Raw genomic sequence first — 22973 nt, 5'->3', positions numbered from 1 at the left:
ATTAATTTTGGACTCACTCGCGGGCTCCCTCTAGCGGCTATCGTTAAACCGGCGTTCTGTCGAGATATGCTACCCATCGATACGAGCTTCCTTGAGGAACTGCGCATACGCTAACCTACACTTTTTGATAATTTCGGTTTTTTTTTTTTATAACAAATCACTGTCTGACTTACTGCCATTGCACAAAAGTGTAAATGGAAATTAATAATAATAAATACAATAATTATTGTTTTAAAAACAAAAAAAGCAAAAGCAAAAAAAGTTTGTAACGAACTCTCAATGCCATAACTTTACTATGATACAGTGATTTATATTATCCAGATATACTAACGCTACATCTACTGGGACTTCTACTGGGAACGTTGCTCTAACGTTGAGATTTTTTTGGACTTTTACAGTTAAATATACACTAGGGTAGCACGGTTTGACAAGGTAGCACAACTCGACAGACCACGGCGCTGCTGCTCAGACCCGCCTCCACAAACCAGGAAGAGTCTACGTGCAGGAGCTGTTAGCGCGCTAAGCTAAGCTAACATAGCTACAGCTTTCAGGGTTTGACAGCTCGTCAGTGTGACTGGAAAGTTTTACTGAGCGCGCTGAGCACAGCCTTAGCTTAGCTATCCAGCTATCTAAAACTATTTCGTTAGTTAAAAGGTGTTGAGCTGCAGTGTTCCAGTAACTCAGGAGGATGTCTTTCATTTTTAGGGTAAGATAATTGGTGCATTGTTTCAGTTTAAAGCGCTGTGACGGTGCAAAGCTAACGTTAGCTGTGTTGTTATGTGAGAGTTAGTTAGCTAACTTGCTACCCAGGCTGAATAGTTAGCTAATCATTTCCCTGGTAAAGATTTAAGACACTTAGCTAGCTAAAACACTAGCTCTAACTGCATATCTTAAGCTAGCGGTTTTATGGCTAATGCGTACTTTGCAATCGTTAAATTGAACGCTGCTTCTTTAACTAACTTACTGGCATCTGTGAGCAGGGGCGTTGCAATAATGGTATGCAGCAGCTGTCAGACAGACAGACAGACAGACTGTTAACTAGCTAACTAACTTTACAAGAAACATTTACTTCCAGAGGGTGTGTTCAATAGAAGTGTAGCTAGAGAAAAGTTATGCACGTTTCCAGAAGTGTCAGGTAGCTAACTAAAAATAAATACTTCATTCACCTACCTTACTTAAGTAGAAATGTTGGTTATCTGGCTTATACTCCTCTGGAGTCGTTGTTTTCAGGTTTTCACACCTTTGTTACATTTTCACAAAATTATCTACACTTTCTACTCCTTAGCTACATTTAAAAAATAGCCCTGTTACTCCTATTTCATTCCAACGTGCCTTCCCATCATTAAAAATAACTATTTATATCACTTCATCCAGATACTAGTGCATCTCAAAAAAATGTAATATAATTGAAGAGTTACTTTATTTCAGTATTTCAGTTCAAAATGTGAAGCTCATATATTATATAGATGCATTACACAAAGAGCGATCTATTTCTTTTATAGTTTATTTTTGAGTGGGCAGTGTGCCAGGTCCTGCTGGAAAATGAAATCCACATCTCCATAAAATTTGTCAGCAAAGGGGAAGCATGAAGTGCACAAGATTTTCCGGGAAAACACTGCACTAACTTTGGACTTGATATAACACAGTGGACCAACACCAGCAGATGACATGTCTCTCCAAACCATCACTGATTGTGGAAACTTCACACCAGACCACAAGCAGTTTGGACTGTGTGTCTCTCCACTCTTCCTCCAGACTCTGGTCCCTTGATTTCCAAATGAAACGCAAAATTTACTGATGATCAGTGATGGTTTTGAGAGTCTTGTCATCTGCTGGTGTTGGTTCACTGTGTTATATTAAGTCCAAAGTCAGTGCAATGTTTTCCAGGAAAATTTTACAGCACTGCATCCTTTTCTGACAACTGCTGTAGAGATGCAGATTTCATTTTCCAGCAGGATTTAGCATACTGCCCACACTATCAAAAAAAACGATTGGTCTTATAAAATATTCAAATTTTCTGAGACACTGATTTTTGGGTTTTCATTGGCTGTAAGCCATAGCCATCAACAGAATTTTAAATTTACTCTAGAGACTAGAGCCCTGAAAACAGTTAATGTGTAAAGAAATGAACAACGTTTATTTTCTACCTGCAGTTCTTTCAGAGCACCTTTGATGGAATCTTCGGCCTCATTATGAGGCTTTTGGGCTTTGGGAGAAGACCTGCCATAACCCTTGAGGACCCTAATATCAAGTATGCTTTGCGCCTAATAGATAAAGAGGTGGGTGTTATTTTGTGTTAGAAGCACACATGTTCACATTATAAATCACTATGTATCCATTAAAGCAATGCTTTGGTGTTGACCAGCACTTTCTAAAGTTTACTTCTTCTATTTTTAGATTATTAGTCATGACACTAGGAAGTTTCGCTTTGCTCTAAAATCCCCAGAGCATGTTTTGGGGCTCCCTGTGGGTAAGTTCATTATGTGCTTGCTTACAGATGACTGTAACACTAATATCACACACCTGTTCATCTAAATAACACATCATTTTAATGCTATGTCATGTTTTATGTTTGTTATATTTGTGAATGTGCTGCTTGCAGGTCAGCACATTTATCTGTCTGCAAAAATTGATGGTAACCTTGTGGTGAGGCCGTATACTCCAGTGTCCAGCGATGATGATAAGGGCTTTGTGGACCTTGTGGTTAAGGTAGTTTTTTTATTTATTATGAGTTATCAGCTATATTAGCTTGATAAATATACACAGACATGTTTGTGTAGGTCCTGATAATAAGATATTGAATATATAAACACCTTGAATATGAGAACTACAATAACAGCAATTAATCTTTCTCTACTCTTTCTCTACTTTTTAAGATATACTACAAAAATACTCATCCGAAGTTCCCTGAAGGTGGCAAGATGTCTCAGTATTTGGACAGTTTACGGATTGGTGACACAATTGACTTCAGAGGGCCAAGCGGCCTGCTAGTTTACCAAGGCAAAGGTGAATAGTTACTCAAATCAAAGGAATTCAGACTGTTGCAGCAGCATTTCAGGCTGTTGCTTAGTATAATTTTGTCACGATGAGCTAAATATAAACCACCAGTGTAATTTAACACTTATGTAACTGATGTTTTTGTGTACACAATAATGTATATCTATTTTTTGTTTGTGTTTATTCATTTTTACTTTGTGTTTCAGGGAATTGTGCCATCAGACCTGACAAGAAGGCTCCCCCTGAGATTAAGAAAGCAAAACAGATCGGTATGATTGCAGGAGGGACGGGTATGTATTCACCATGTTGATTTGTAATCCATTAATGTTAATGTTGCTTTTCTGTAGGATTTCTATAGGATTTCTATATTTTTTGCCTAAATAAGGCAAAAACTCTTATTGTCAGGGGATTGTCCTCCACTGGTCCCAATACCAGTTTTTTTGTGTCCTCCCTTAAGCCTATTACAGCAAATACATTATTAACTTACAGTATATAGACATATCTAAATCACTTTTACTGACTTTGATATTGCTGGTTATTTTTGTCTAGCAGGAAGGGCCCATAAATATGAAGTTTATTTTTTCCAAGATATTTAATTAATTATTTTTTAAGATTTAAACTCAAAAGTCTGATTTTGTTAAATAAATAAAGGTTAATTGCTCTTTAAATGAGTGTAACTGCATTATATTAACATTATATGGAAAGTGTAAAAGGGTGTAGTAAAATTATAATGTTTATCACAATTATTTCAGGGACAATATATCATCTAAAACTGCATTTTATCATTTGCACCTCATTCCTGAAAGAAGAAGCTGTGAGAAGAACATGATCTGGATCAGAAATAATTTTCTTTTGCCAACCTTACAACAGACTCCTCATAAATTGCATTAAGGGAGGAGTGCTAGCTGCTGCCAATCATTTTTTTTTTGCACACAAACACAACACAAACTGAGATGCCATATTTTAAAATGCTCTCTAACATGGTCTTGTAGAACAGGGTACTAAGCTTCTTTTCAATAAGGGACTACTATATTAGCAGAGACTTCTAAGCGTATGCCATCTCATGACTTCTTTTTGCATGGACATTATGTAATAGTTTCATCTGTGCTCTCTGCAGGAATTACTCCCATGCTGCAGATCATTCGAGCAATAATGAAGGACCCAAGCGACAAGACAGTTTGCTACTTGCTGTTTGCTAACCAGGTATACTCTGTTCCATTTCTGTGGGTTTTTAAAGGTGCATTATAAACAGCAGTCATGCTCTGTGGTAACTACTTAATGGAAATGCCTGGCACTGTATCATATAATTAAATGCATTATTCTACCTACTCAAACAGACAGAAAAAGACATCCTTCTGCGCCCAGAGCTGGAGGAAATTCAAGCCAATTACCCAGACCGATTCCACCTCTGGTATACCCTTGACAAAGTTCCTGATGGTAAATGGAGTCTTTAGTTCAATTGTTTTATTTAATTGAATTAAAGCAAAACTACAAACTACTATAAACTATAAACTCTTTAGTTTAGTCAAAGTGTATACAGATATTTTTAATATTAATAGTTCTATGAAGCAACTATTGGAGATAAAAACACCAGTACATACAGTTTACAGGTCTGCTTATGATTATTAGTGTTTGAGGAATGCTGCTAGAAGAGAAATAAATGCCACACTCATTTACGACTGTATGCATAATTGGCTGTGCGACATTTAGTCAGTCTGATATCTGTAGGATAATAGCATTCAGAATGCATCTCTGTAATTATTCTCCTGATTTGTGTGTGACATAATAGCCAGGAAGCTGTTAAACAATTCACAAGTAAAGGTGTGGGTTGGAATTGCAAGTTCTAATAAATGAAAAAAAAAAAAAAACTCAAGGCTTCAGTTACAAACACTGAGCTTATCTACATGACAGCAGCGGCAGAGCACAAAGAATGAGGTGGAGAACAGAGAGCTGTGTGATCATCAGTGTTCTAATCAAGGGTGCTAAATAATTGCAGTTCAGAGTTATTTGTCTTTGTGAATGAGGGAAGAAGGCTTGTTAGTCAGTTTCAGTTCCCATGCCTTTAAATATCAGGGATGATAAAATTTAATTATTATAACTAATACACTCATAAACCACTTCTTACTAGAATAAGATGACTCAAATCTGTTTTTCTTTTATGTGAGGGATATAAATCATCTCAAAAAAAATTTTCATTTTAATATGTAGTTCTAAATTAGTAAAACGCATTGTGCGTCTTTTTGTCTGTCCACACACATTTAGTACTGTTAGTAATGAAGGCCAAAGTCCATATACAAAAAAAAAAGTCTGTTCACTCGTTGGCTGTTTAAACCCTGACGGATGATATTATTTTCAGTTACACAAGACCTGGCTCCTATCTCTGTTTTGAGGAAAGAACAAAGTGCTTCAGTGAAGATCAAAGTACATATTACACAAAGACACGTTTTAAATCACTCAATCACTCAAACGGATTGATGAAAATATATATTGTAGCATTTTGCTCAATAATGTACAAAAAGCTAGATTGTTGAGCTATTTCTGACTACTGCATTTGTGCAGATCTTCACATTGAAGGAAGACAAACCAGTGACTGTTCTCCTCATTAATAATAATTCTGTGGAGGCAGCATGCATTAATGTATTAGTTTTGGCATGCATGCTATTTCAGGGTCAGATTTAGTAACACTAGAAGGATAGAGGCTACTTACATTTTTAAAAATGAACCATCAAGATCTGAACAAAAAAATAATCAGAATTGATTAATAACTTAGTGGACAAGTTATGTTGTACCTGTATGTATATTTTTATGGATGTGCTGATCTACTCTGAAACACACTCATGCTGATATCTCACAGCAAGCTACTACTTCTCATGTGCTGTTGAGGACTGACTTGATAACATTCCAAGATACAAGCAGCTAAATCACCACTTTCACACTCGTGCATCACAATGAATCAGCAGATATTAGCACCCTTACAGCTTTGCTTATGTTCACTTCTTTTGGAAATGTTTACGGTACTATTAAGCCAATGTTTAGTTTTAGGGGAAGTTTCCCAGATAAGGACTAAGCCTAGTATTGGACTACACTCAATTTGGAATATAGATTTTCTTTTAAAAGGAAAATAAAGTCTAGAGTCAGGTTTAATTCCTGTCTGGGAACCTCTTTTTTGTAAGAATTAGGACAACCCTCAAGAATACAGATACAGATATATCTATTGCAGTGGAGCGCTAAAGTTAAGTAGTTAACTTTAGGTCATCATATGTCTTAAAAAGGTCAGGTGGTGCAGCTATTAATTTCTATTGTCCATTCCTTAGTTCTTTTTCGATGAGATGAAATGCTATTGTTTTTTATGCTTGTCATAAAGAATATGGCCATAAAACATTGAAATTACACATTAAACTATGATTATATAGGAAAATACTCAAATATTTGGGTTTCTTTGGTCACTTGTGCCCCATATTGCCAGTGATTGCTAGCTTTTTGTCGGAGAGTGCCTCTAAAAAAAAAAAAAAAACTTTGTTTCCTACAGATCAGTCTTCCCCCTACAGAGGGGTAGCGCTAATGTTAGGGATAAGTTGTAGGGGCAAGCGGCGAAATGGAATTGGGCCTTAGTCTAGTCGTAGACTACACTTTCCTTTCAACTCAAAATCTCCATTACAATTCTGTGTAGTCCAAGACTATGCTTGATCCCATTCTTTGAAACTGTCCTGTAAGGTTTAAAAAATATTCTGCCTTGTTTAATTTTTAAATCACTGATCTTGTCATTGATCTGCATGTGACAGAGTGGGAGTACAGCCAAGGCTTCATCAGTGAGCAGATGGTGCGGAGCCACCTCCCTGCCCCTGCCGACGACACGCTCATCCTCATGTGCGGCCCTCCTCCGATGATCCAGTTTGCTTGCAACCCGAACCTGGACAAAGTGGGTCATTCTCCTAGCAGGAGGTTCGCCTTCTAGGCAGCGCATTTAAAAAAAAAAAAAAGGTCCAGCTTTGCCTGATGTCATGACGGTGTTGCCATCTAACTGTATGATTTAAATATTATGCAATCAAAGGATCTCTGGATCAAATGTAAAAATGTTGTTTGTTTTTTTGCTGGAAAATGTTCCCTTTAAATGGGGATTAACAAAGAAAAGAAAGTTTTGCATATGCTAAATCAGTAGCATTGTAATCTTCTTTTGTATGGCACGTATTTTTTTATTACTAGCAGAATCTTTAAAGAACATGTTCTGCTTATTATATTGAGATTTTTTAATATAATTTGATGATATAATTTGATATACTTTGTGCCTTAATGCTTTACCTCATAACATGATACGACATATTGTTCCAAATATGACAATCTAAAGAACCAAGTGGGCTCACTAAAATGTAAACTTGAGCAGCACACCTTGAACACAGTAAAGGTCCGCCCATTCCACAGCAGCGTTTACTTTTTGTGTTGAAACATTAAAAAATGTTTGTTACGGTCGCTTACCGTTTTAAACTGCCTAAATACAGTAATCGGTTTTCTGTAAGCATTATAAGCTTTATCATTTTTATAGGTGTCACTGGCCAAGCATGATGTGACAGTCTGTGTTATTGTTGTGTGTTGCACTGGTTTGAGTCTCACAAATGATAATAAAAAAAACATATATATGCTTCATTTGGTCTAATCAAGTTATTTTGTTGATTGTCATGTTTTATGGCACTTCTATCTCCCACTGAGAAAGTATGTTTCTCAGTTGTTTGGTGCAACAACTTTTAACTATTACTCCAAAAGTAGTGACCAGTCATTTTATAAAGCATTTTTACTGCTAGTTGACATACTTTGGTTAGATTTGAGATTTAAAAAACAAAGCTGTCTCTATAGAATATAGAAAAACAGTGAGAAAACATTCTGTGGACAAAAATGACTTATTTTCAGAGAGAGAGAGAGAGATAAATGACAAATGGTCTGATTAGTTGGAGCCAACAAAAAAGCTACAGTATCCCAGCTAACCACTGTGTACAGTTTTGGTGAGCAGAAAATCAATCCAGACTACAGCCATTAGATGGATGGGCTACAATTTTATTTATAATTTCATTAATTTAGAGAGAATTTTGCATTAGTATAATTATTATAAGGTGCTTAGTGAATGTACTTTATACTGTTAAATGTATATTTAAAAAAAAAAAACGTTTGACAATATAAGAAAAACTTGTAAAATTCATTTAAAGTAATATCTATAAATTACTATAAGTAATATTAAAAAGAAACATTTACAGTTTTGAAGATTAAGATTTAAATCTAAAGTCATAAACTGGCTTTTCCTTTTAATAGAAAGTTCCCATTTGAAGAGCAGTGTAATCCAGGACTAGGCTAAAGCACGGTGTAGGAAACTGACCCTGTTTTTTTCTTTTAATTGAATTTTGTTAATTATTCGTACACCAAACTGTTTAGTCAGCTGGACTTCGTACTACTTCATTGCTTTATTTTTTTTTATCACACATCCTTTAACTCTGAACTACTTAAATAACTGCACTGCTATTATACATTATTTTAGCCTTTCTCTGATAATTTGCCAATTATTTTACACAATCTAGGAATTTGCCTTGGTGCTCATAACGTAGTAATTAAAGTCATTTCAAGGAGTTTTTTAAAACTGGTTGAGTGTAAAAAAGACAAGCATGTGACAGATTAAGAACATTCACAACATTTTATTGATTTTAAAACCCCTAAAAACAGAGTACATTTGCATTCATTCATTCATTTATTCATTTTCACTGCTTCACAGGTTAAATGCTTTTAATGAGAATATTACTGTATTCCCCTCCCAAATGCACCTGCCATGTACCAAGTGTTCACATTTAGTACTGACTAACACATGCGACGATATGCAAAAGTGTGTATGTTAAAATATAGCTGATATAAAAGGGAAGTGCTAAGTGAAAAGTAAGTGTTTTAAATGTCTTTGGTCATTGTCAGTGGCAGTCTTTGGTTTGGTTTGGTTTTAGTTTGGCCCTGATCTGATAAATACTGTAACACTGTTTATTATACTGCAGATGGTAAAAAGCTAATAAATAACACTGTTCCTGTGAAATACTTCTGGTCATACTTGCTGATCATTATGAAGGTATTGCACCACAGTATGCTTATAGAATAGTAAAGCTCTCCCCAGGTGGCGCTGTGTATACACCTTTCATGGAAAAACGTCACAACACTGGACTCGGCTACACGGCTTCATCCAGTTATGGAGCAATGAACCAAACTGGTGATGGACAGGCCGGTTCTTCATGCGCTGGACTCATTAGCATCAGATGATATTTCCTTGAAGAGCTCATCCTCCTTCAGCATGCTCTAGATAACAGAACCAAGAGAAGCAGAGAATGGTGAGTTGTGACAAGTGAATGCATTTACATGCACATAAAAATCTGTTCATCGTCGGATTACTGCAATTATCTGATTATTCAAACAGCATACTCTTGATTTCTCAGATCGAAGTAATCTGATAAAGGGAGCTAAATTTTAGCTCATTAATTTAGCTCATTTTACTCAGTCCTTAGTATACTCTTAACCAGAGTATTCTTGGATTTCTTAGTCTGTGTATAAGTGAAAATAGACCCTGGTACCAGGATGACGTGTATCAATGTGTTTTAAATGATGCGTGTCGTGTCTTTCTGTGAGATTATTTGCAAAGATAAAAAATCTGATAATTTTCCCATTATCTGATTGCCCAAGGTCATGTAAACACATTGATCGCATTACTGACAATAATGTTCTGTAGTAATCGCATTATGAGCTGCATGTAAACGTGACTGAAAGAGTGTGCAAGGGTAGGCCTGCACTCTACCTTTGCATAGATGAGTAATTATATATAAAATACTTTAATTCTTGATCTACATTTGCCTCTTTTATAACACTTAGGCTGCTAACTTCAGTTGGGTCCCACAGCTGCAACTTACTCCAATGTAAAGACATGCTTGTGCACGGCCTTTCAATTTCAACATTAAAATAGCAGCATTGTTTATGATATAGTGGAAATAGTGACCCAAAATAGTGCAAACTGGCCAACAAACAAAGATCTAACTGAAGACTTGCTTCCAAAACACTCCAAAACATCTTACTCAGGATAGGAAAATCTAAATCAAATTAGAATCAAAATATCACTGGGTATTTTCCACTGAAACTTCCTCCTACAAGATAAATACCCTTTTCTTTTTTCTTGTAAAAACATAAAAAAATATCACCTTTTAAAGTTTCAGAAAGCAAATGAAGTTTCAGAAAGTGTGTGCATGACAATTTATATATCTTACAGTCAGATTATTGATCCCTTCTGAGAAGGCTCCGATCTGCCTCACTGTGCCCTCAGAGTCCTCCATCTACAAGCATAGAAAACAGCATTTTAAATGTAAAACAAAACAAAACAAAAATCTACACATTTATTTACACTAAGCATTAACGATTCTGTATATGAATACAAGAATCGTATTCAGTATTCAGCCATGCCCTTGCCTTCCATCCAAATCCAATCACATCATGTGTCTTGTGAATGTGATTATAATGGGCTTTAAATGTTTAAATGTGTGTAAAAGCAACATCTGCAAACGGGATGGGTTTTAATGCCTAAGCAGGTCTGTTACATAAACAACTGTAACCAAGAGCCATCTGGCACTGAGGTACTGATATACATCAGTCTCTTTGCTCGTGATGATCAGAAGGAGAAGTGTTAACACCTGCTCCAGTCGGTCCAGTTCATCCTCGTACATGGGCAGACCTCTGTGGAAGCTGCTGCTCTGGGGCATCTGCACATCCATGGGACACACATACTCCTCACTGTCCTCCTGACGCTTCCTCCGCAACGTCCCAAACCCTCCAAACGACAGGCGTCTCGGCTAGAGACAAGATTACAGGTATTATTAGAAAAGAAAAAGAGACAAAAACCAGCCAGAGCCAAACTGAAATCAACGTTGTATCCAGTGTCTGCTTGTTTTTTAAAACTACATGCACATGTTCATTTGGAAGAGCTGGAGAGCCTCTTAAAGTAATTACAGCTTGTTTTTCCTCTTTCCCAGTTACAACCACACATTCATTGCTTCAAAGCACTGTGGAAAAACTGTGGGATTGTACTATTCTATATTAACATATTTATGTATCTATCTTTAATTTAAGAGAGATATTTAATTCATATGGATGGTTAAACTGTCTGGACTTTAAAACTGAGCTGTTTCTACATTAGTTATAGTTATATATTGTTCTGTTATTTGTTTGTGCGCCCTGGGTTGACCAGAGGAGGATCGGTTCTTTCTACCGAGTCTTGTTTCCTTTAATTGAATTAAAGGAAGGGGTCATTTGCATTTCTTTTAATTTCACTTCAAACTATAGATTAATATTCGCCTTAGAAGCAACGGTATTCAAACTGCAGGGAACATGCCCCCCTAGTGGGGCGTAATGCAATTGCAGGGAGAGCACAAATGAAAAAAAGACTCATTATTTAATTTAATATAATTATTGTTTGCTTCATTTTATGTTTAGAATAATTTTAGAAAAATATTGCCACTAAGTAATTGTCAACTACTTAGTGTTGTCAACTAATGGGCCGATTAATTAGCACAAAATCAATAGGGCTGACACACAATAAATACAATGTTCAAAATCCAACAACGAAAAGAAAATAAAGAAAAATCAACTTGTTAATCATCTTAAACAGTTTTGTTATAATCTTCTGCAAGCAAAGGGTGTTAGACTAAAACCAAAACCAAAGGTGTTAAAACTATTCTCATTCATTACTCAGGTAGAAGTCTAGACACTAGCTAGGGTTTAAAAATACCTAGTAGAAGTTGAAGAATGAATTCAAGCTTTTTACTTAAGTAAAAGTGTAAAAGTACTGTTTTTATCTGGATAGAGATTTATCTGGATATGTTTTTTTGAATGATGAGAAGTCGGAATAAAAACAGTCTGAAATGATATAGGAGTAACAAGTTTATGTTCAAAATGTAAGGATTAGAAAGTTCAGATAATTGTGTGAAAATGTAAGAAGTAGAAGTAAAAAGTAATTTGAAAACTAATTACTCCATGAAAAGTATAGATAAACTTTTTACTCAAGTAAGTTAATGAAGTATTTGTACACCTCTGGCAAGAAGTGTGTTAGCAGCAATATTTTGTGCACCTTATCCATCCATTAAGGGTGCTCCTGAGTAGTCACTGAGGACATTCATAATGTAGATCTGGCCGTGTATCTCTGTAATCTGTGTATCTGTCAGGTTGAGCACTATCCCTGTAAGTATATAGCAGTCAGTACCTTGACTTTGGCCGTGGCCGTGAGCAGTGTGTAGTCAGGGTTCTCCAAACATTCCTGCTTGAGTCTCTGCGCTTCTCCACCAATCAGGAGGTGAAAGTGGGTTGCCAGGTGACGCCTCAACAGGGTTTTGCTGGGTGGGATGTTCAAGAGGAGGGCCATGGACTCGACATTGAACCGAGGCTCTAAAACCTGTTGACAGGAAAAACATTGGAATGAAGTCATTAAACTTTATTTTTTAATAAAATGTCTTATTTGTGGATAGCCAAGTTATTTTCTGTGCAGAACAGAAAAGTTTTGTACTGTTGATCCAAACCTTGCAATATAGACTTTAATCTAATGGAGCTAAAAGAGAAGTAAAAAAATCTCAATGGATGACAATGTAGAAACACAAACTTGTGTAAATATATCTTTGTGCACATTTTCTTATTCTCTTTTCTATTTTATCTGTTTTTTCCATCATGTACGTACCATCAGACCACCATGCACCCCACTTCCTCTTAGGTTGGGTGCATATTCAGCCAAGTCCACAGAGCGCAGCCACTCCATTACTCTGTGATTGGTCCACTCGCACACTTCTGCTGGTGTGATATTATTCTGCACAGAGAAGACAGTCACAACTTTAGCCATTCTAAAATAATGAATAAATATAGACTTGCCCTAAATTCTGTATGTAAAATACTGAGTTTCTGTTTGTGTAGGGGGCTGGGACCTCATTGGAGGGTCTCCGGCGGAGGCAGTTGGGCTCGTAGTGGTTGATCCGCAGCACCTGGATGGCCCTCTTAATGCTGAGATGGTGAAGCACACTGCCCACCTTCAGACCCAGCAAATCATCCTGCCCAGAGACAGTCAGACATTAATACTCATCAAAATATGTTTGTTATGAGAAGAACTTGGAGTGAGGAAACATTAAACTTACTACAGTCATGAAGTGAAGCATTCTTCCATCCACTCGACCCTCATCAAACTGAGATTTGTACTGAGGAAGCCCAATATCATCCAGCCACCCTTAGAGAAAGAGAGAGAGAGAGAGAGGGAGGGACAGTTAGCCCTAAACCAGCCCTAGACCCAATCCCATTTCACCCCTGTCCCCTACCATGTAGCCCCACCCTTCCGTTTTACACTTTCACGCCTAGAGTCGTGGTTCTTAGGGTTACACGACCTCAAAACAGAAATGTATTTTTAAAGGCTCACTCCAAATGGAGGGTTTGTACAACTGAACTACGAGACACACAACTGTAGTAAGTTAAAAACAGTGATAACTATTGCATTACCTTAGTGTAATTGCAGTTTCAATGTATTGTTTTTCACTTATATAAAACTAATAAACTACAAACGAATAGATTGCTAATGGTAGCTCAATATAGCTCAATATTCCACCTTAAATGGTGCAGCAGACGTTACTAAGGCTGATGCATTTAGTTAGGGGTGGATGAATACAGCTCTGGAAAAAAATAAGAGACCACTTCATGGTAAATTTCTTTGATTTTACCTAACTGAAAACCTCTGAAATATAAACAAGAGGAAGATGGATGATCACAGGTCATCAAACCAAGCTGAACTGCCTGAAAGGGAAAATGACATAGATGGAGTGGCATAAAGTTATTCAAAAGCAGTGTGTTAGAGTGGTGCAGGAGAACATGATGCTAAGATGCATGAAAACTGTGAAAACCAGTGTTATGTCTGTTGTTATTTCTTTGCACTATTTAAGGTCTGAAAGCTCTGCGTCTTTTTTGTTTGTTTCAGCCATTTCTCATTTTCTGCAAATAAATGCTCTAAAAAATATTTCTATTTGGAATTTGGGAAGTTGTTGGGAGAGGATTTCAACCAGTCTTCCCTTGCAACACAGTTAAAACAAGGGGTAAGGGTACAAATAAGTAATAGAACTGAGCCTTTGTTTAATTATCACTCACGAGTCACCCAGTTGAAGTCCAGTTTGCCCATGGAGTCATCCTCCTCTGACCCCAGAGCCTGAAGGGCCAGCTGCAGTTTCTTTCTGTGGAGAGGATGCCTGATGCCCAGTTCCTACAATACACACAACAAACATATTATTACAACAATTATCTGATTTACATTTACATTTGATTTACAACACCTGATACAAATATGTGTCTGTTTATGAAACACTGGTTTTGTAGTCCTGGAGTCACCTTGCCCTGCTAATTTTTTTTTAAGTTTTCCTGCTTTAACACACACCTGATACTCTGAAAGGGCTTGTTAAAGGACTGATCATTTGTATAAAGTGTGTGAAGGTTGCAGGGTAAGTACTAAAATGTGCAGGGCAGGGTGCATCCAGGACCAGGATTGAGAAACACTAAAAAACTGGGATCTTTGACTTCCAACCTTTTCCAGGTCATGCTGTGAGGCGTTTAACAGCGTCTGCCCTGAGCGGATCCACTGCTGAGCATGGTTGAGGTAAAGACCCAAACCCTGGTCCTGCAGCCACATGCACACCTGCTCTTTACTCCAGCGTGCAAACGGAGTGTCCAGCTCACTGCAGAGAGGCAGAAATTACAAATCATTAACAAAAACATGGAGAGAATAAGAGTTATGTTACATTACAGATTTGGCGTACACTTACTTATTGTTACCGCGCTGCAAGTCATGTGACCAACCTAGCCTGGGTCCAGCTGTGGCTCTGACTCCTCCCCTTTTGAACTCTGACTCAGGAGCATCATCCAGGTTAAAGGAAGTGGACTGGCTCCTCCTCATTCTGTGAAACAACAAACATGATTAACTTTGATTTAATCAGATATAGGAAAGAGAAAAAAAAAATAATAGTCAAGAAAATACCCTTTATTTTGTAGGCTATAACTTGTATCTGGCTGTGATTGTTTTCTGCAGAAATAGGCCGACATAATAAAGAACACCTACATTCCCAAAAACTTGCGGATGCCCTTCACTTTCTTCTTGGTCTCTGGTGAGAATTTCTCCCCCTCCTTTGGTTTTGGAGATGAAGTGCCAGCCAAATCCAAGTGCTCAGTTCTTTTCCGCTCAGCCTCAGCTGTGCAAACATTACAAAATAAGCCACACTGGTGATGAAGACTACACTACCAAAAATGCACAAAGAGAATTCAGTTTCAATAACCGTTCATGCAAAGCAGACAGGACCAAAATTATTCTGTTCAGGTCATATTTTATCCTTTGCTGGATACTTGGTCCAGGTGTACAAAGAACACCACCTATCAACACACTATGCAAAAAAAAGAAATAAATAGATAAAGTAAAGGAGCATTGTAGCAGAAGACCACAAAAAACACTGAGTAAACAGCACATGCAGAAAGTACTGCTTCATCCTTTCATCTTTGAGATGAATTGGTTATTATACTAGAACTAGTTCTGAACTGTGGTTCTTAATGGCATCATTGCAGATGGGGTCAGATTCCTCCTTCAAAAATTAAAAACAGCCAGTTATGCTACTTGAATTGATGTAAGGTTGCAATAAGAGTCTTATACATTTGACTCCTTAAATATGAAATAAGCAGTTTAACTAATACAACTAGTCTGTGATGTCTGGAAAAAAACATTTAGCAACATCTTACAGCAACCGCTTACATATCAAGCTCATTCTTTGAGAAAAAAAAATGTTCAAAACCTGCTGATTCAAGATTTTAAAAGATGTTCTCCAGCAATTTTAACCTGATTTATATGTTCTTCATCAAACGTGTATGGTTGAAAACTTCAAATCATGTTCTGGCACTTTTTATTAAGGATTAAAAAAAAAAGACATCTAATCGATAAGAGGAAATGAATATAAATGAAAATCTTTTTAATAGAGATTCCTAATTTTTTTAATGTTACAAACTCACAATTTACATTTTCTAGGCTTAGAAGCATGTTTAGGCAGATCAGGTATCAAACTCCTGTGTGATAGTGTTAGCATTTTACTCAAATATGAAGTCACGGTCTAATTTTTCTTCATTATAAGCTCTTATAAGTTTATCAGTCACTACCTGTGTTAGTGTTTAGCTGTCTCTGCTATCCATGCTAAAACTGCATTGATTTACTCTGTTCTTTAAATGATAACAAAATGTTAGGAGCATTATTTAGATTTATGTTTCCTTTTTATTAACTTATTTTAACCTTTTTTTTGCCCAAAGTGATACATTGATAAAACTTAGAAGCAACCGCCATGTATTTTAGTCAGAAAGACACTGGGGTGGAGTAAAAACATGTTAGGGAGATGTGGGTGGAGTAATGGGGTGCTAAAGCATGTCTCACATAGACAGAGAGGAAGTTAGTATAAACACAAAATCCAGCCTTGCTGAGCTGTCATTTAAACAGCCTGTTATTTTCTCAGGCACCTCAAACTTATGTCATTACTTAGGTCATTGCTTATGTCTTTACTAAAATAAAGGTTTTCTCTATATGTAGTGCACAGTTTAGAATTAGTTAGCAAATGCCATAAAAGTAAAATGTTCTATTAGGTAAGTATTCTGTCTTTTGCGAGAAAGAAATCTAGTTTAAACCAATATTGCAGTATTCCTTTAATAATACAGCAAGAAAAATGGATCTCAAATCAGCATTTAATAACCATTTGATTCTGAACCACCATCTGCAGACCATCTACGTACTGTACTGTACCTAACATGGGTGCACTCGCACTTCGGCTGCGGTCTTCAACACGTCACAGAGAACAGAGGAGAAGAGGACAAGACAGGCACATTGAGTGGACAGTGAGACAGGACAGACATAGACAAACACTTACTTACTAATACATCACACTCCTACTCATACACACTCCCAAACATAAAGACAAAACATATAGAAACTCTGAGAAAACAGTGACCGAGGTCAAGTGCAATCAATCAAACATGATCTCTGAGCTAGTGAGGCGTAAATTGAGCAAGAACATCATTCTATTAAAAGTCATTCTATTTAGCGTTATTTGCCGTATTTTTTATACTATAAGGTGCACCAAATTATAAGGAGTTTTATGCGACACTAGTAAGGAAAAGGTGTGTCGCCATGTTTTCCTTCTAATTCAGCAGGTCTCGCCGCTGGGGGTTGGCGGGTGTAAGTTAAGTAATGCTAAGCTAATTACAAAAATTATTTTTATTTTTTTTTAAGTTAAACGAGCGCTTGATGTAAATCTACACAGATTTCTCTCCAGAAATCTTTATTTGGTTGAGTAAAGTGCTTTCATTTATTTACAGTAAGCTTAGATTTGCAGATTTCCACTAAGGCTGGGTGAAGTAGCATTAGCATTAGCGGCTAACTGCTAGACGCAATTAGCACTAGTAAATGCCACCCGACAGCGCTACACTGATGAACTCTAAGTGTTCCCGTAACCCAGGGTCCTATTATCTAGCAGTTTGTCCCACGTAGCTTGTTTTAACACGGTAAAACGCGCAGGCTACTGTTCAATACAATATACTCACCTCTAAATGGTAAAAGAGTGGTTAGCGCGTTTAGTGGCTAATTCTAATATTGTTTCAGCCTCAGTGCTGGAGAACTATACTAAAACTCCTGTATAACTACTAAAAATTCTAAATAAACTTTAAGTAAACCCGAATTAGAACGTTTATCCAATACCACAACTGTAAACAAAAGTAAGTATTTATCAGTCAATACTGACTGTTAATGAGCCACAACTGACCCAGGTTTGGAGCACTGGCTGTCCTCTTTCCACTTCGGATCTTGAAAAATCCCCTTCCAAACGAGGAGCGACTTTTTCTGGTGCCGAAGCTGTCGTTCTCTCCTGGGCTGGGTTGAATTGAGCTGGGGGCTGATGGAGAGTTCTTTTTGCTATCTCCATCAACTTCAACCTGAAAAAAAAGCAAGTCATCAATGCACATACTTAAAACGAATACCCAACTTAGCCTCTTAAGTAGTGTGCTAATGCTAATATGTAATAACCCATTAGTAAACTTGCTCAGTTAATCAGAATAAGCTAATTCAGCTAAAGCTAAATAATTTGCACCTTAAAAAGAACAAAGTGCAATCGATTGGAATACTTGTAAAATACTCTGGGTGTAGTTGCACTTACAGTCAACAGGGGGCGCCAAAGGCTTAAAATTATTTTACTTCAAGAAAGCTCTTATCAGAATGTTTTCTTTTTTAAGTAAGGAAGGGAAGCTGTATTTAGAGAGAGTACCTCCTCTCTGACGGCAGCAGGGACTGTGCTTTCTGACCCAAGTCCATCAGTAGACCTACAATCAGGAAAAATGCCAAAAATAACTTTAGTTCCCATACAAAGAAAACAGGATGTATTTTATTAAACATCGCTAATGGAACTCGCTGAAGGGTCTCTGCGTGCCACAGCAGCTTAAAAATCTAAGCTGAAATTCAGACAGACATTTACCAAGTTGAAAGGTAACCAAAAAAACGAGACCTGTGTGCAGGACCTGGTTCTGTGAGACCCGCTGGTTTGGAGTCGGATATGATGGAAAGCTCAGAGTCAGAGAGGAGCTCAGTACATGGAATCAGCTGAGGCTGTAGAGAGTGAGGAGAGGAACAAGAGAACAAGAAAAAAAAGAACGAATGACAATATGGTGTGTGCACGCTTTCCAATAAGGGTTCTTATATGGATCTTTGTTGTAGGTTTATCTATTTAAAAAAAATGCTGGGAAAAATAGTGGGATTTTCTGTTTGTTTTAATAATATTGTATACTTTAATCATGGCATCTTTAATTGTAAAAGTCATTAATAAAATGTAGATAAAACCAATAACAAACAAACAAACAAACAAATTCACAAATTAATTTCATAATTGACATCAGCATAGTTTAAGAGCGTAATTAGAGTTCTACAAAATAGTTTTCTACAAGGCTATTCAACAGGTTGTTCTCTAGAGAGTGGTGCATGAGTATTAACCCTCTACAGCACAGTGTTGCCCCCAGGCAACAACCAATATTTTTTTTTGGTTGTAACACCATACTGTACTGTATATTTATGTGTTTCTTTATTTTTGAAATATTGTTACAAGCCATATCTACAACCATAAAATATAATATTATTGATAAATGTAATTGATGCCATAGAGGGATAAGAACCATTCCACAGTTTAAACCACTGTCACACAATATAAAAAAGGTTCTCAAATTAACGTTTTTATACTGCTTTTCACAGTCACTGAATGTTTAAAAAGATTCCTTAAACACAGAAAAAACAGTTCCCCTGCACTGTCTCTCAAAGAAACACTTTGTAAAAGACCATTTAACTTCGATGCCAGTTTACAAACAATGAGAAACACTCCCAAGAAATGAAGACAAAGGAGCTGGACATCCTAATGTCCTAGAGGAAGTCTGAAGGACATCCTGTGCATAGTGTGGGTTTGTGTGTGTGTGTGTGTGTGTGTTGAGAGAGAGAGACACACAGTGTGTAGGCTGTACCTCATCAGTCTCCTCTGCACCTCCCAGAGAAACGCCTTCAGTAAGTGTGGCTGCTGAGGCTACAGCGAAACCTTCATACAGACCCATTCTAATGTCCTCTTCCTTAGCCTTGTCTGAAACTGGATCAGAAAGCAGATCAGATGGTTATTATGTTGGAAAAAAGACACTTAGGCCTTTAATACGAACATCAAAAAAAAATCCATTAGGTATTTCATTAAAACAGTATTGAGGAGTCAGACTTGAGGATTGGCATTTTATCCTGTCTTAGGGCTGGATCTAAAAATTAAGTTATTAATCAAAAATTAAACTATATCAAGTGACACTGACTAGAGTATATACCAAACAAACCAATGATTAAGAAGATTGAGAAAAGTTTGAGCTCAGATCATTCCAATGTACACTTGTATATATGGATGACACGACAAACATTACCCTGGTGTCAGTGCCAAGAACAAATATCTAGTAGGCTGTTGACCCACCACAAGCCACCAGAACAGCTTTACTGCATCTTAATACATATGTCAGACTGACTCTCAGGACATGCAAGTGATATTTAAATTCTAGCCAGATTCTGCTGATCATGATAATTACCACCCAGTGCTGTCCACTTCTATGAGGTATTCCTGCAACTTCAGAAAATTATGTCACTCCCATCTGGAACTACTAGGCCTCAGGACAGACCTGTCAAACTGCAATAATCCATGTCTAAATCAGTCCTACCATGTCTTTTGGCACATCAGGGTTTACTCCCCTAATCAGGTGTGTAAATGGTTTGAGGTCAGGTGTTTGTTAAGGCTGTAGTGTATGTTTTACGGAACATCCATGATCATCAGTGTATAATCAGTTAATAAAATCAGCTAATTTTGAAAACCCTTGAGCCTAGTGATGGACCGATCAGTGTTTTTTAGGGACGATTTCAATCGCTAATTTCTGATGCCAATTTTGGGCGAGGCCAAACGCAACATACATGCCATGGCAAACTTGGAACAGCTCTGCCTAATTACAGACACATCTATGTAAATAATGGGAAGCTAAGCTGACTGTAAGTAATCAGAAGAGCTTTATTCACCAAAATAAACAGAGTTCAGGAGAGAGGTGTGTGTAAATAGTTATATTTTTATAGATATAAGCTATTTAAAATGGGTATTTTCAACACCAGCCACTTCAATTCCTGTTTTCCGGAGTTATCTTTTTGCTTAAAATAGGCTATATTTACTGTTAAGAGTATATAACCAAGTTTTTATTTTATTGATTGATTCATTGATGAGGTCATTTGAGCATAGGCATATGCTTAAAAGAATTGTCTTTAATTTTTTTTTTTAGGCAAAGTCCTAACATGATGTGTTTTTAAACTGCAGAAATGTTGAATGTTGAAAGATCTGCTCTTATAATAATGGCCCATTGTCCTGGTAACCTCAACAAATAAAAAATCTAAACATCAACAGTAAACGTCAGAATCTTGGAGAAAATTAAATGTGTTTAAAATATTAGTCTGAGTACAGCAAATCCTGCTGTGTTCAAGTTCTCACCTTTCTGTCCCTGTACTGACATCACCATGTCCTGCACTTTCCTGAAGCGCAACAGTGACTGCTGCAGCTCCTCAATCTTACGATCCTGAGGGAAATCCAAAACACTTCAGCACTGATCTTTTCTGCATTTTAATATAATTATTTTTATATAACATTTTATTTGTACTGATTTATTATACCAGTTATCAAACCTGAAACCTAAATAATGACTTTTAAATAAATGATTTCAACCACAGCATCTTACACCGTCTTAAAAAATGGTGTCTAACTAATATAATACAGTTCACAGTAGACTGATCACCTTCTCATCATTGGCCGCCATTAAAGACTCCACAGCCCGTCTCATTCTCTGCACTTCCATTTCTAAAAAAGCACAACACATTACACAGAGTTTAGACATAATACAGCACTGGAATAAAAAAAAAACTCAAACAACAAATAACTTATTGTGAGACAGGTTGTTCTACTACTCTAATAAAATTAGGTACTATATATGCAAATTATTATAGAGAAAATCACAAGGCATTTATCAACACTTTTTTTTCAAACATAAAAAACATAACAGTCTGTTTACAGAAAATACAAGACGTCAACAGTTTACGTAACAGTACTGTACTGTATATATAGTACGTCCCATACTGCAAGTGTGCCAAGTTATGTTCAATAAATTACAGTGAACAGACAAGGCAGTGATGCCTGTAGCGGAAAAATCTTGTCCGCTTCAGAACTCCTGTCTGGACATGATATGAATTTGTTTTTGCAGAAACACATGAATGTGTAGCACTGCACAATGTGGTAATGCAGCAAGTCCCATTCATAACACTGTGTGCCATCAATCAAAAATAAATACAGCTCTGGAAAAAATGAAGAGACCACTTCAGTTTCTGAATGAGTTTTTCTGGTACATACATGCATACATACATGCACGCGCGCACACACGCACACAGGGGTGGGCGATATGGCCATGAAATAATATCACAATATTTTATGGTATTGTTCGCGCTTACGATACTCTTAGCGATAAAAATTAATTTTTTTTTTATTATTGCATACAATTTATGTCACACCCCTACCTGAGATATTTAAAAAAAACATGAATTTGATCAGATTTGTAACAGAAGTCAATGATCCAGAATGTCATGATACTACTACTACTACTACTACTACTACTACTACTACTAATACTACTACTACTACTAATAATAATAATAATAATAATAATATTATATATATATATATATATATATATATATATATATATATATATATATATATATATATATATATATATATATATATATATATATATATATATATATATATATATATATACACACACACATATACATATATACATATACACACACACACACACACACAAAGTAAACTTTAAATAAATTTAAATAATCTTAATGTGAATTAAGACAACCCTGTTTTTTGTGTGTGCAGTCCAGGTAAGTAACTTCCGTCAGTACAATGCAGAAACAGATGTAATCTCAAGGTGAAGTAAACATTAGCTTGCTCGGGCAAACAAGGACAAATGAAAAACTTACCCGTGGAAACACTTACAGCTGGTCATTTCACCAGTTTTAAGTACACAAAAAAAGGTAAAGCCACATACCAATGCAAGTGTAAATGCACACAAGACAAATCCAAAGAGCTTAAGCCACATCAATCTCTCCAAAGCCCATTTAACAAACAAAACTCCTCCCAGAACTCCCAGTACAGTCCAAACACCAGTAATAAATGCAAATATTCCATCCCACTCAACAATCTGATTTCATTCTGACTAACTTGAGACACATATGACTTCCAAGCATGGCTAAACTCTTTTCGGAGGCCACATAAAGTCACCCAGTG

At 36.6% G+C, this 22973-nt stretch overlaps 2 protein-coding genes across 2 annotated transcripts in view; one reads left to right on the top strand and one right to left on the bottom strand.

Annotated features, from left to right (window-relative positions):
- The first annotated feature begins 520 nt into the window (after positions 1 to 520).
- Positions 521 to 7638, top strand: LOC103021355 (NADH-cytochrome b5 reductase 3). The gene is made up of 9 exons (XM_007236107.4): positions 521 to 706; positions 2154 to 2279; positions 2398 to 2470; positions 2603 to 2709; positions 2877 to 3006; positions 3204 to 3287; positions 4115 to 4200; positions 4335 to 4434; positions 6780 to 7638. Exons 1-9 carry the CDS (start codon positions 689 to 691, stop codon positions 6950 to 6952), a joined length of 897 nt encoding a protein of 298 aa, XP_007236169.1. The 5' UTR covers positions 521 to 688; the 3' UTR covers positions 6953 to 7638.
- Positions 7639 to 8652: 1014 nt separating this feature from the next.
- The window catches only part of ppfibp1a (PPFIA binding protein 1a), a 38126-nt gene continuing 23805 nt past the window's right edge, over positions 8653 to 22973 (bottom strand). The window contains exons 9-25 of the mRNA XM_022671200.2: positions 21415 to 21476; positions 21114 to 21198; positions 19585 to 19703; positions 18585 to 18685; positions 18348 to 18402; positions 17850 to 18018; positions 15125 to 15254; positions 14832 to 14963; positions 14594 to 14744; positions 14164 to 14275; positions 13170 to 13258; positions 12963 to 13085; positions 12722 to 12847; positions 12254 to 12442; positions 10689 to 10847; positions 10269 to 10334; positions 8653 to 9312 (exon numbers count right to left, since the gene is read on the bottom strand). Coding sequence (XP_022526921.1) covers positions 9247 to 9312; positions 10269 to 10334; positions 10689 to 10847; positions 12254 to 12442; positions 12722 to 12847; positions 12963 to 13085; positions 13170 to 13258; positions 14164 to 14275; positions 14594 to 14744; positions 14832 to 14963; positions 15125 to 15254; positions 17850 to 18018; positions 18348 to 18402; positions 18585 to 18685; positions 19585 to 19703; positions 21114 to 21198; positions 21415 to 21476 — 1934 coding nt within the window. The 3' untranslated portion in view covers positions 8653 to 9246. The remainder of the gene's footprint in view (positions 9313 to 10268; positions 10335 to 10688; positions 10848 to 12253; positions 12443 to 12721; positions 12848 to 12962; positions 13086 to 13169; positions 13259 to 14163; positions 14276 to 14593; positions 14745 to 14831; positions 14964 to 15124; positions 15255 to 17849; positions 18019 to 18347; positions 18403 to 18584; positions 18686 to 19584; positions 19704 to 21113; positions 21199 to 21414; positions 21477 to 22973) is intronic.

This window comes from Astyanax mexicanus, chromosome 2 (genome assembly GCF_023375975.1).
Source record: "Astyanax mexicanus isolate ESR-SI-001 chromosome 2, AstMex3_surface, whole genome shotgun sequence".
NCBI lineage: Eukaryota > Metazoa > Chordata > Actinopteri > Characiformes > Acestrorhamphidae > Astyanax > Astyanax mexicanus.
Note: the sequence above shows the minus strand (reverse complement) of the source record. Positions and strands in the feature narration are given on the sequence as shown.

Excerpts from the sequence above, each read along its gene's own strand:
- LOC103021355 (XM_007236107.4), top strand. Across the intron at positions 4,201-4,334 it reads ACTTGCTGTTTGCTAACCAG|ACAGAAAAAGACATCCTTCT; the intron begins GTATACTCTGTT and ends CTACTCAAACAG. Across the intron at positions 4,435-6,779 it reads CCTTGACAAAGTTCCTGATG|AGTGGGAGTACAGCCAAGGC; the intron begins GTAAATGGAGTC and ends TGCATGTGACAG.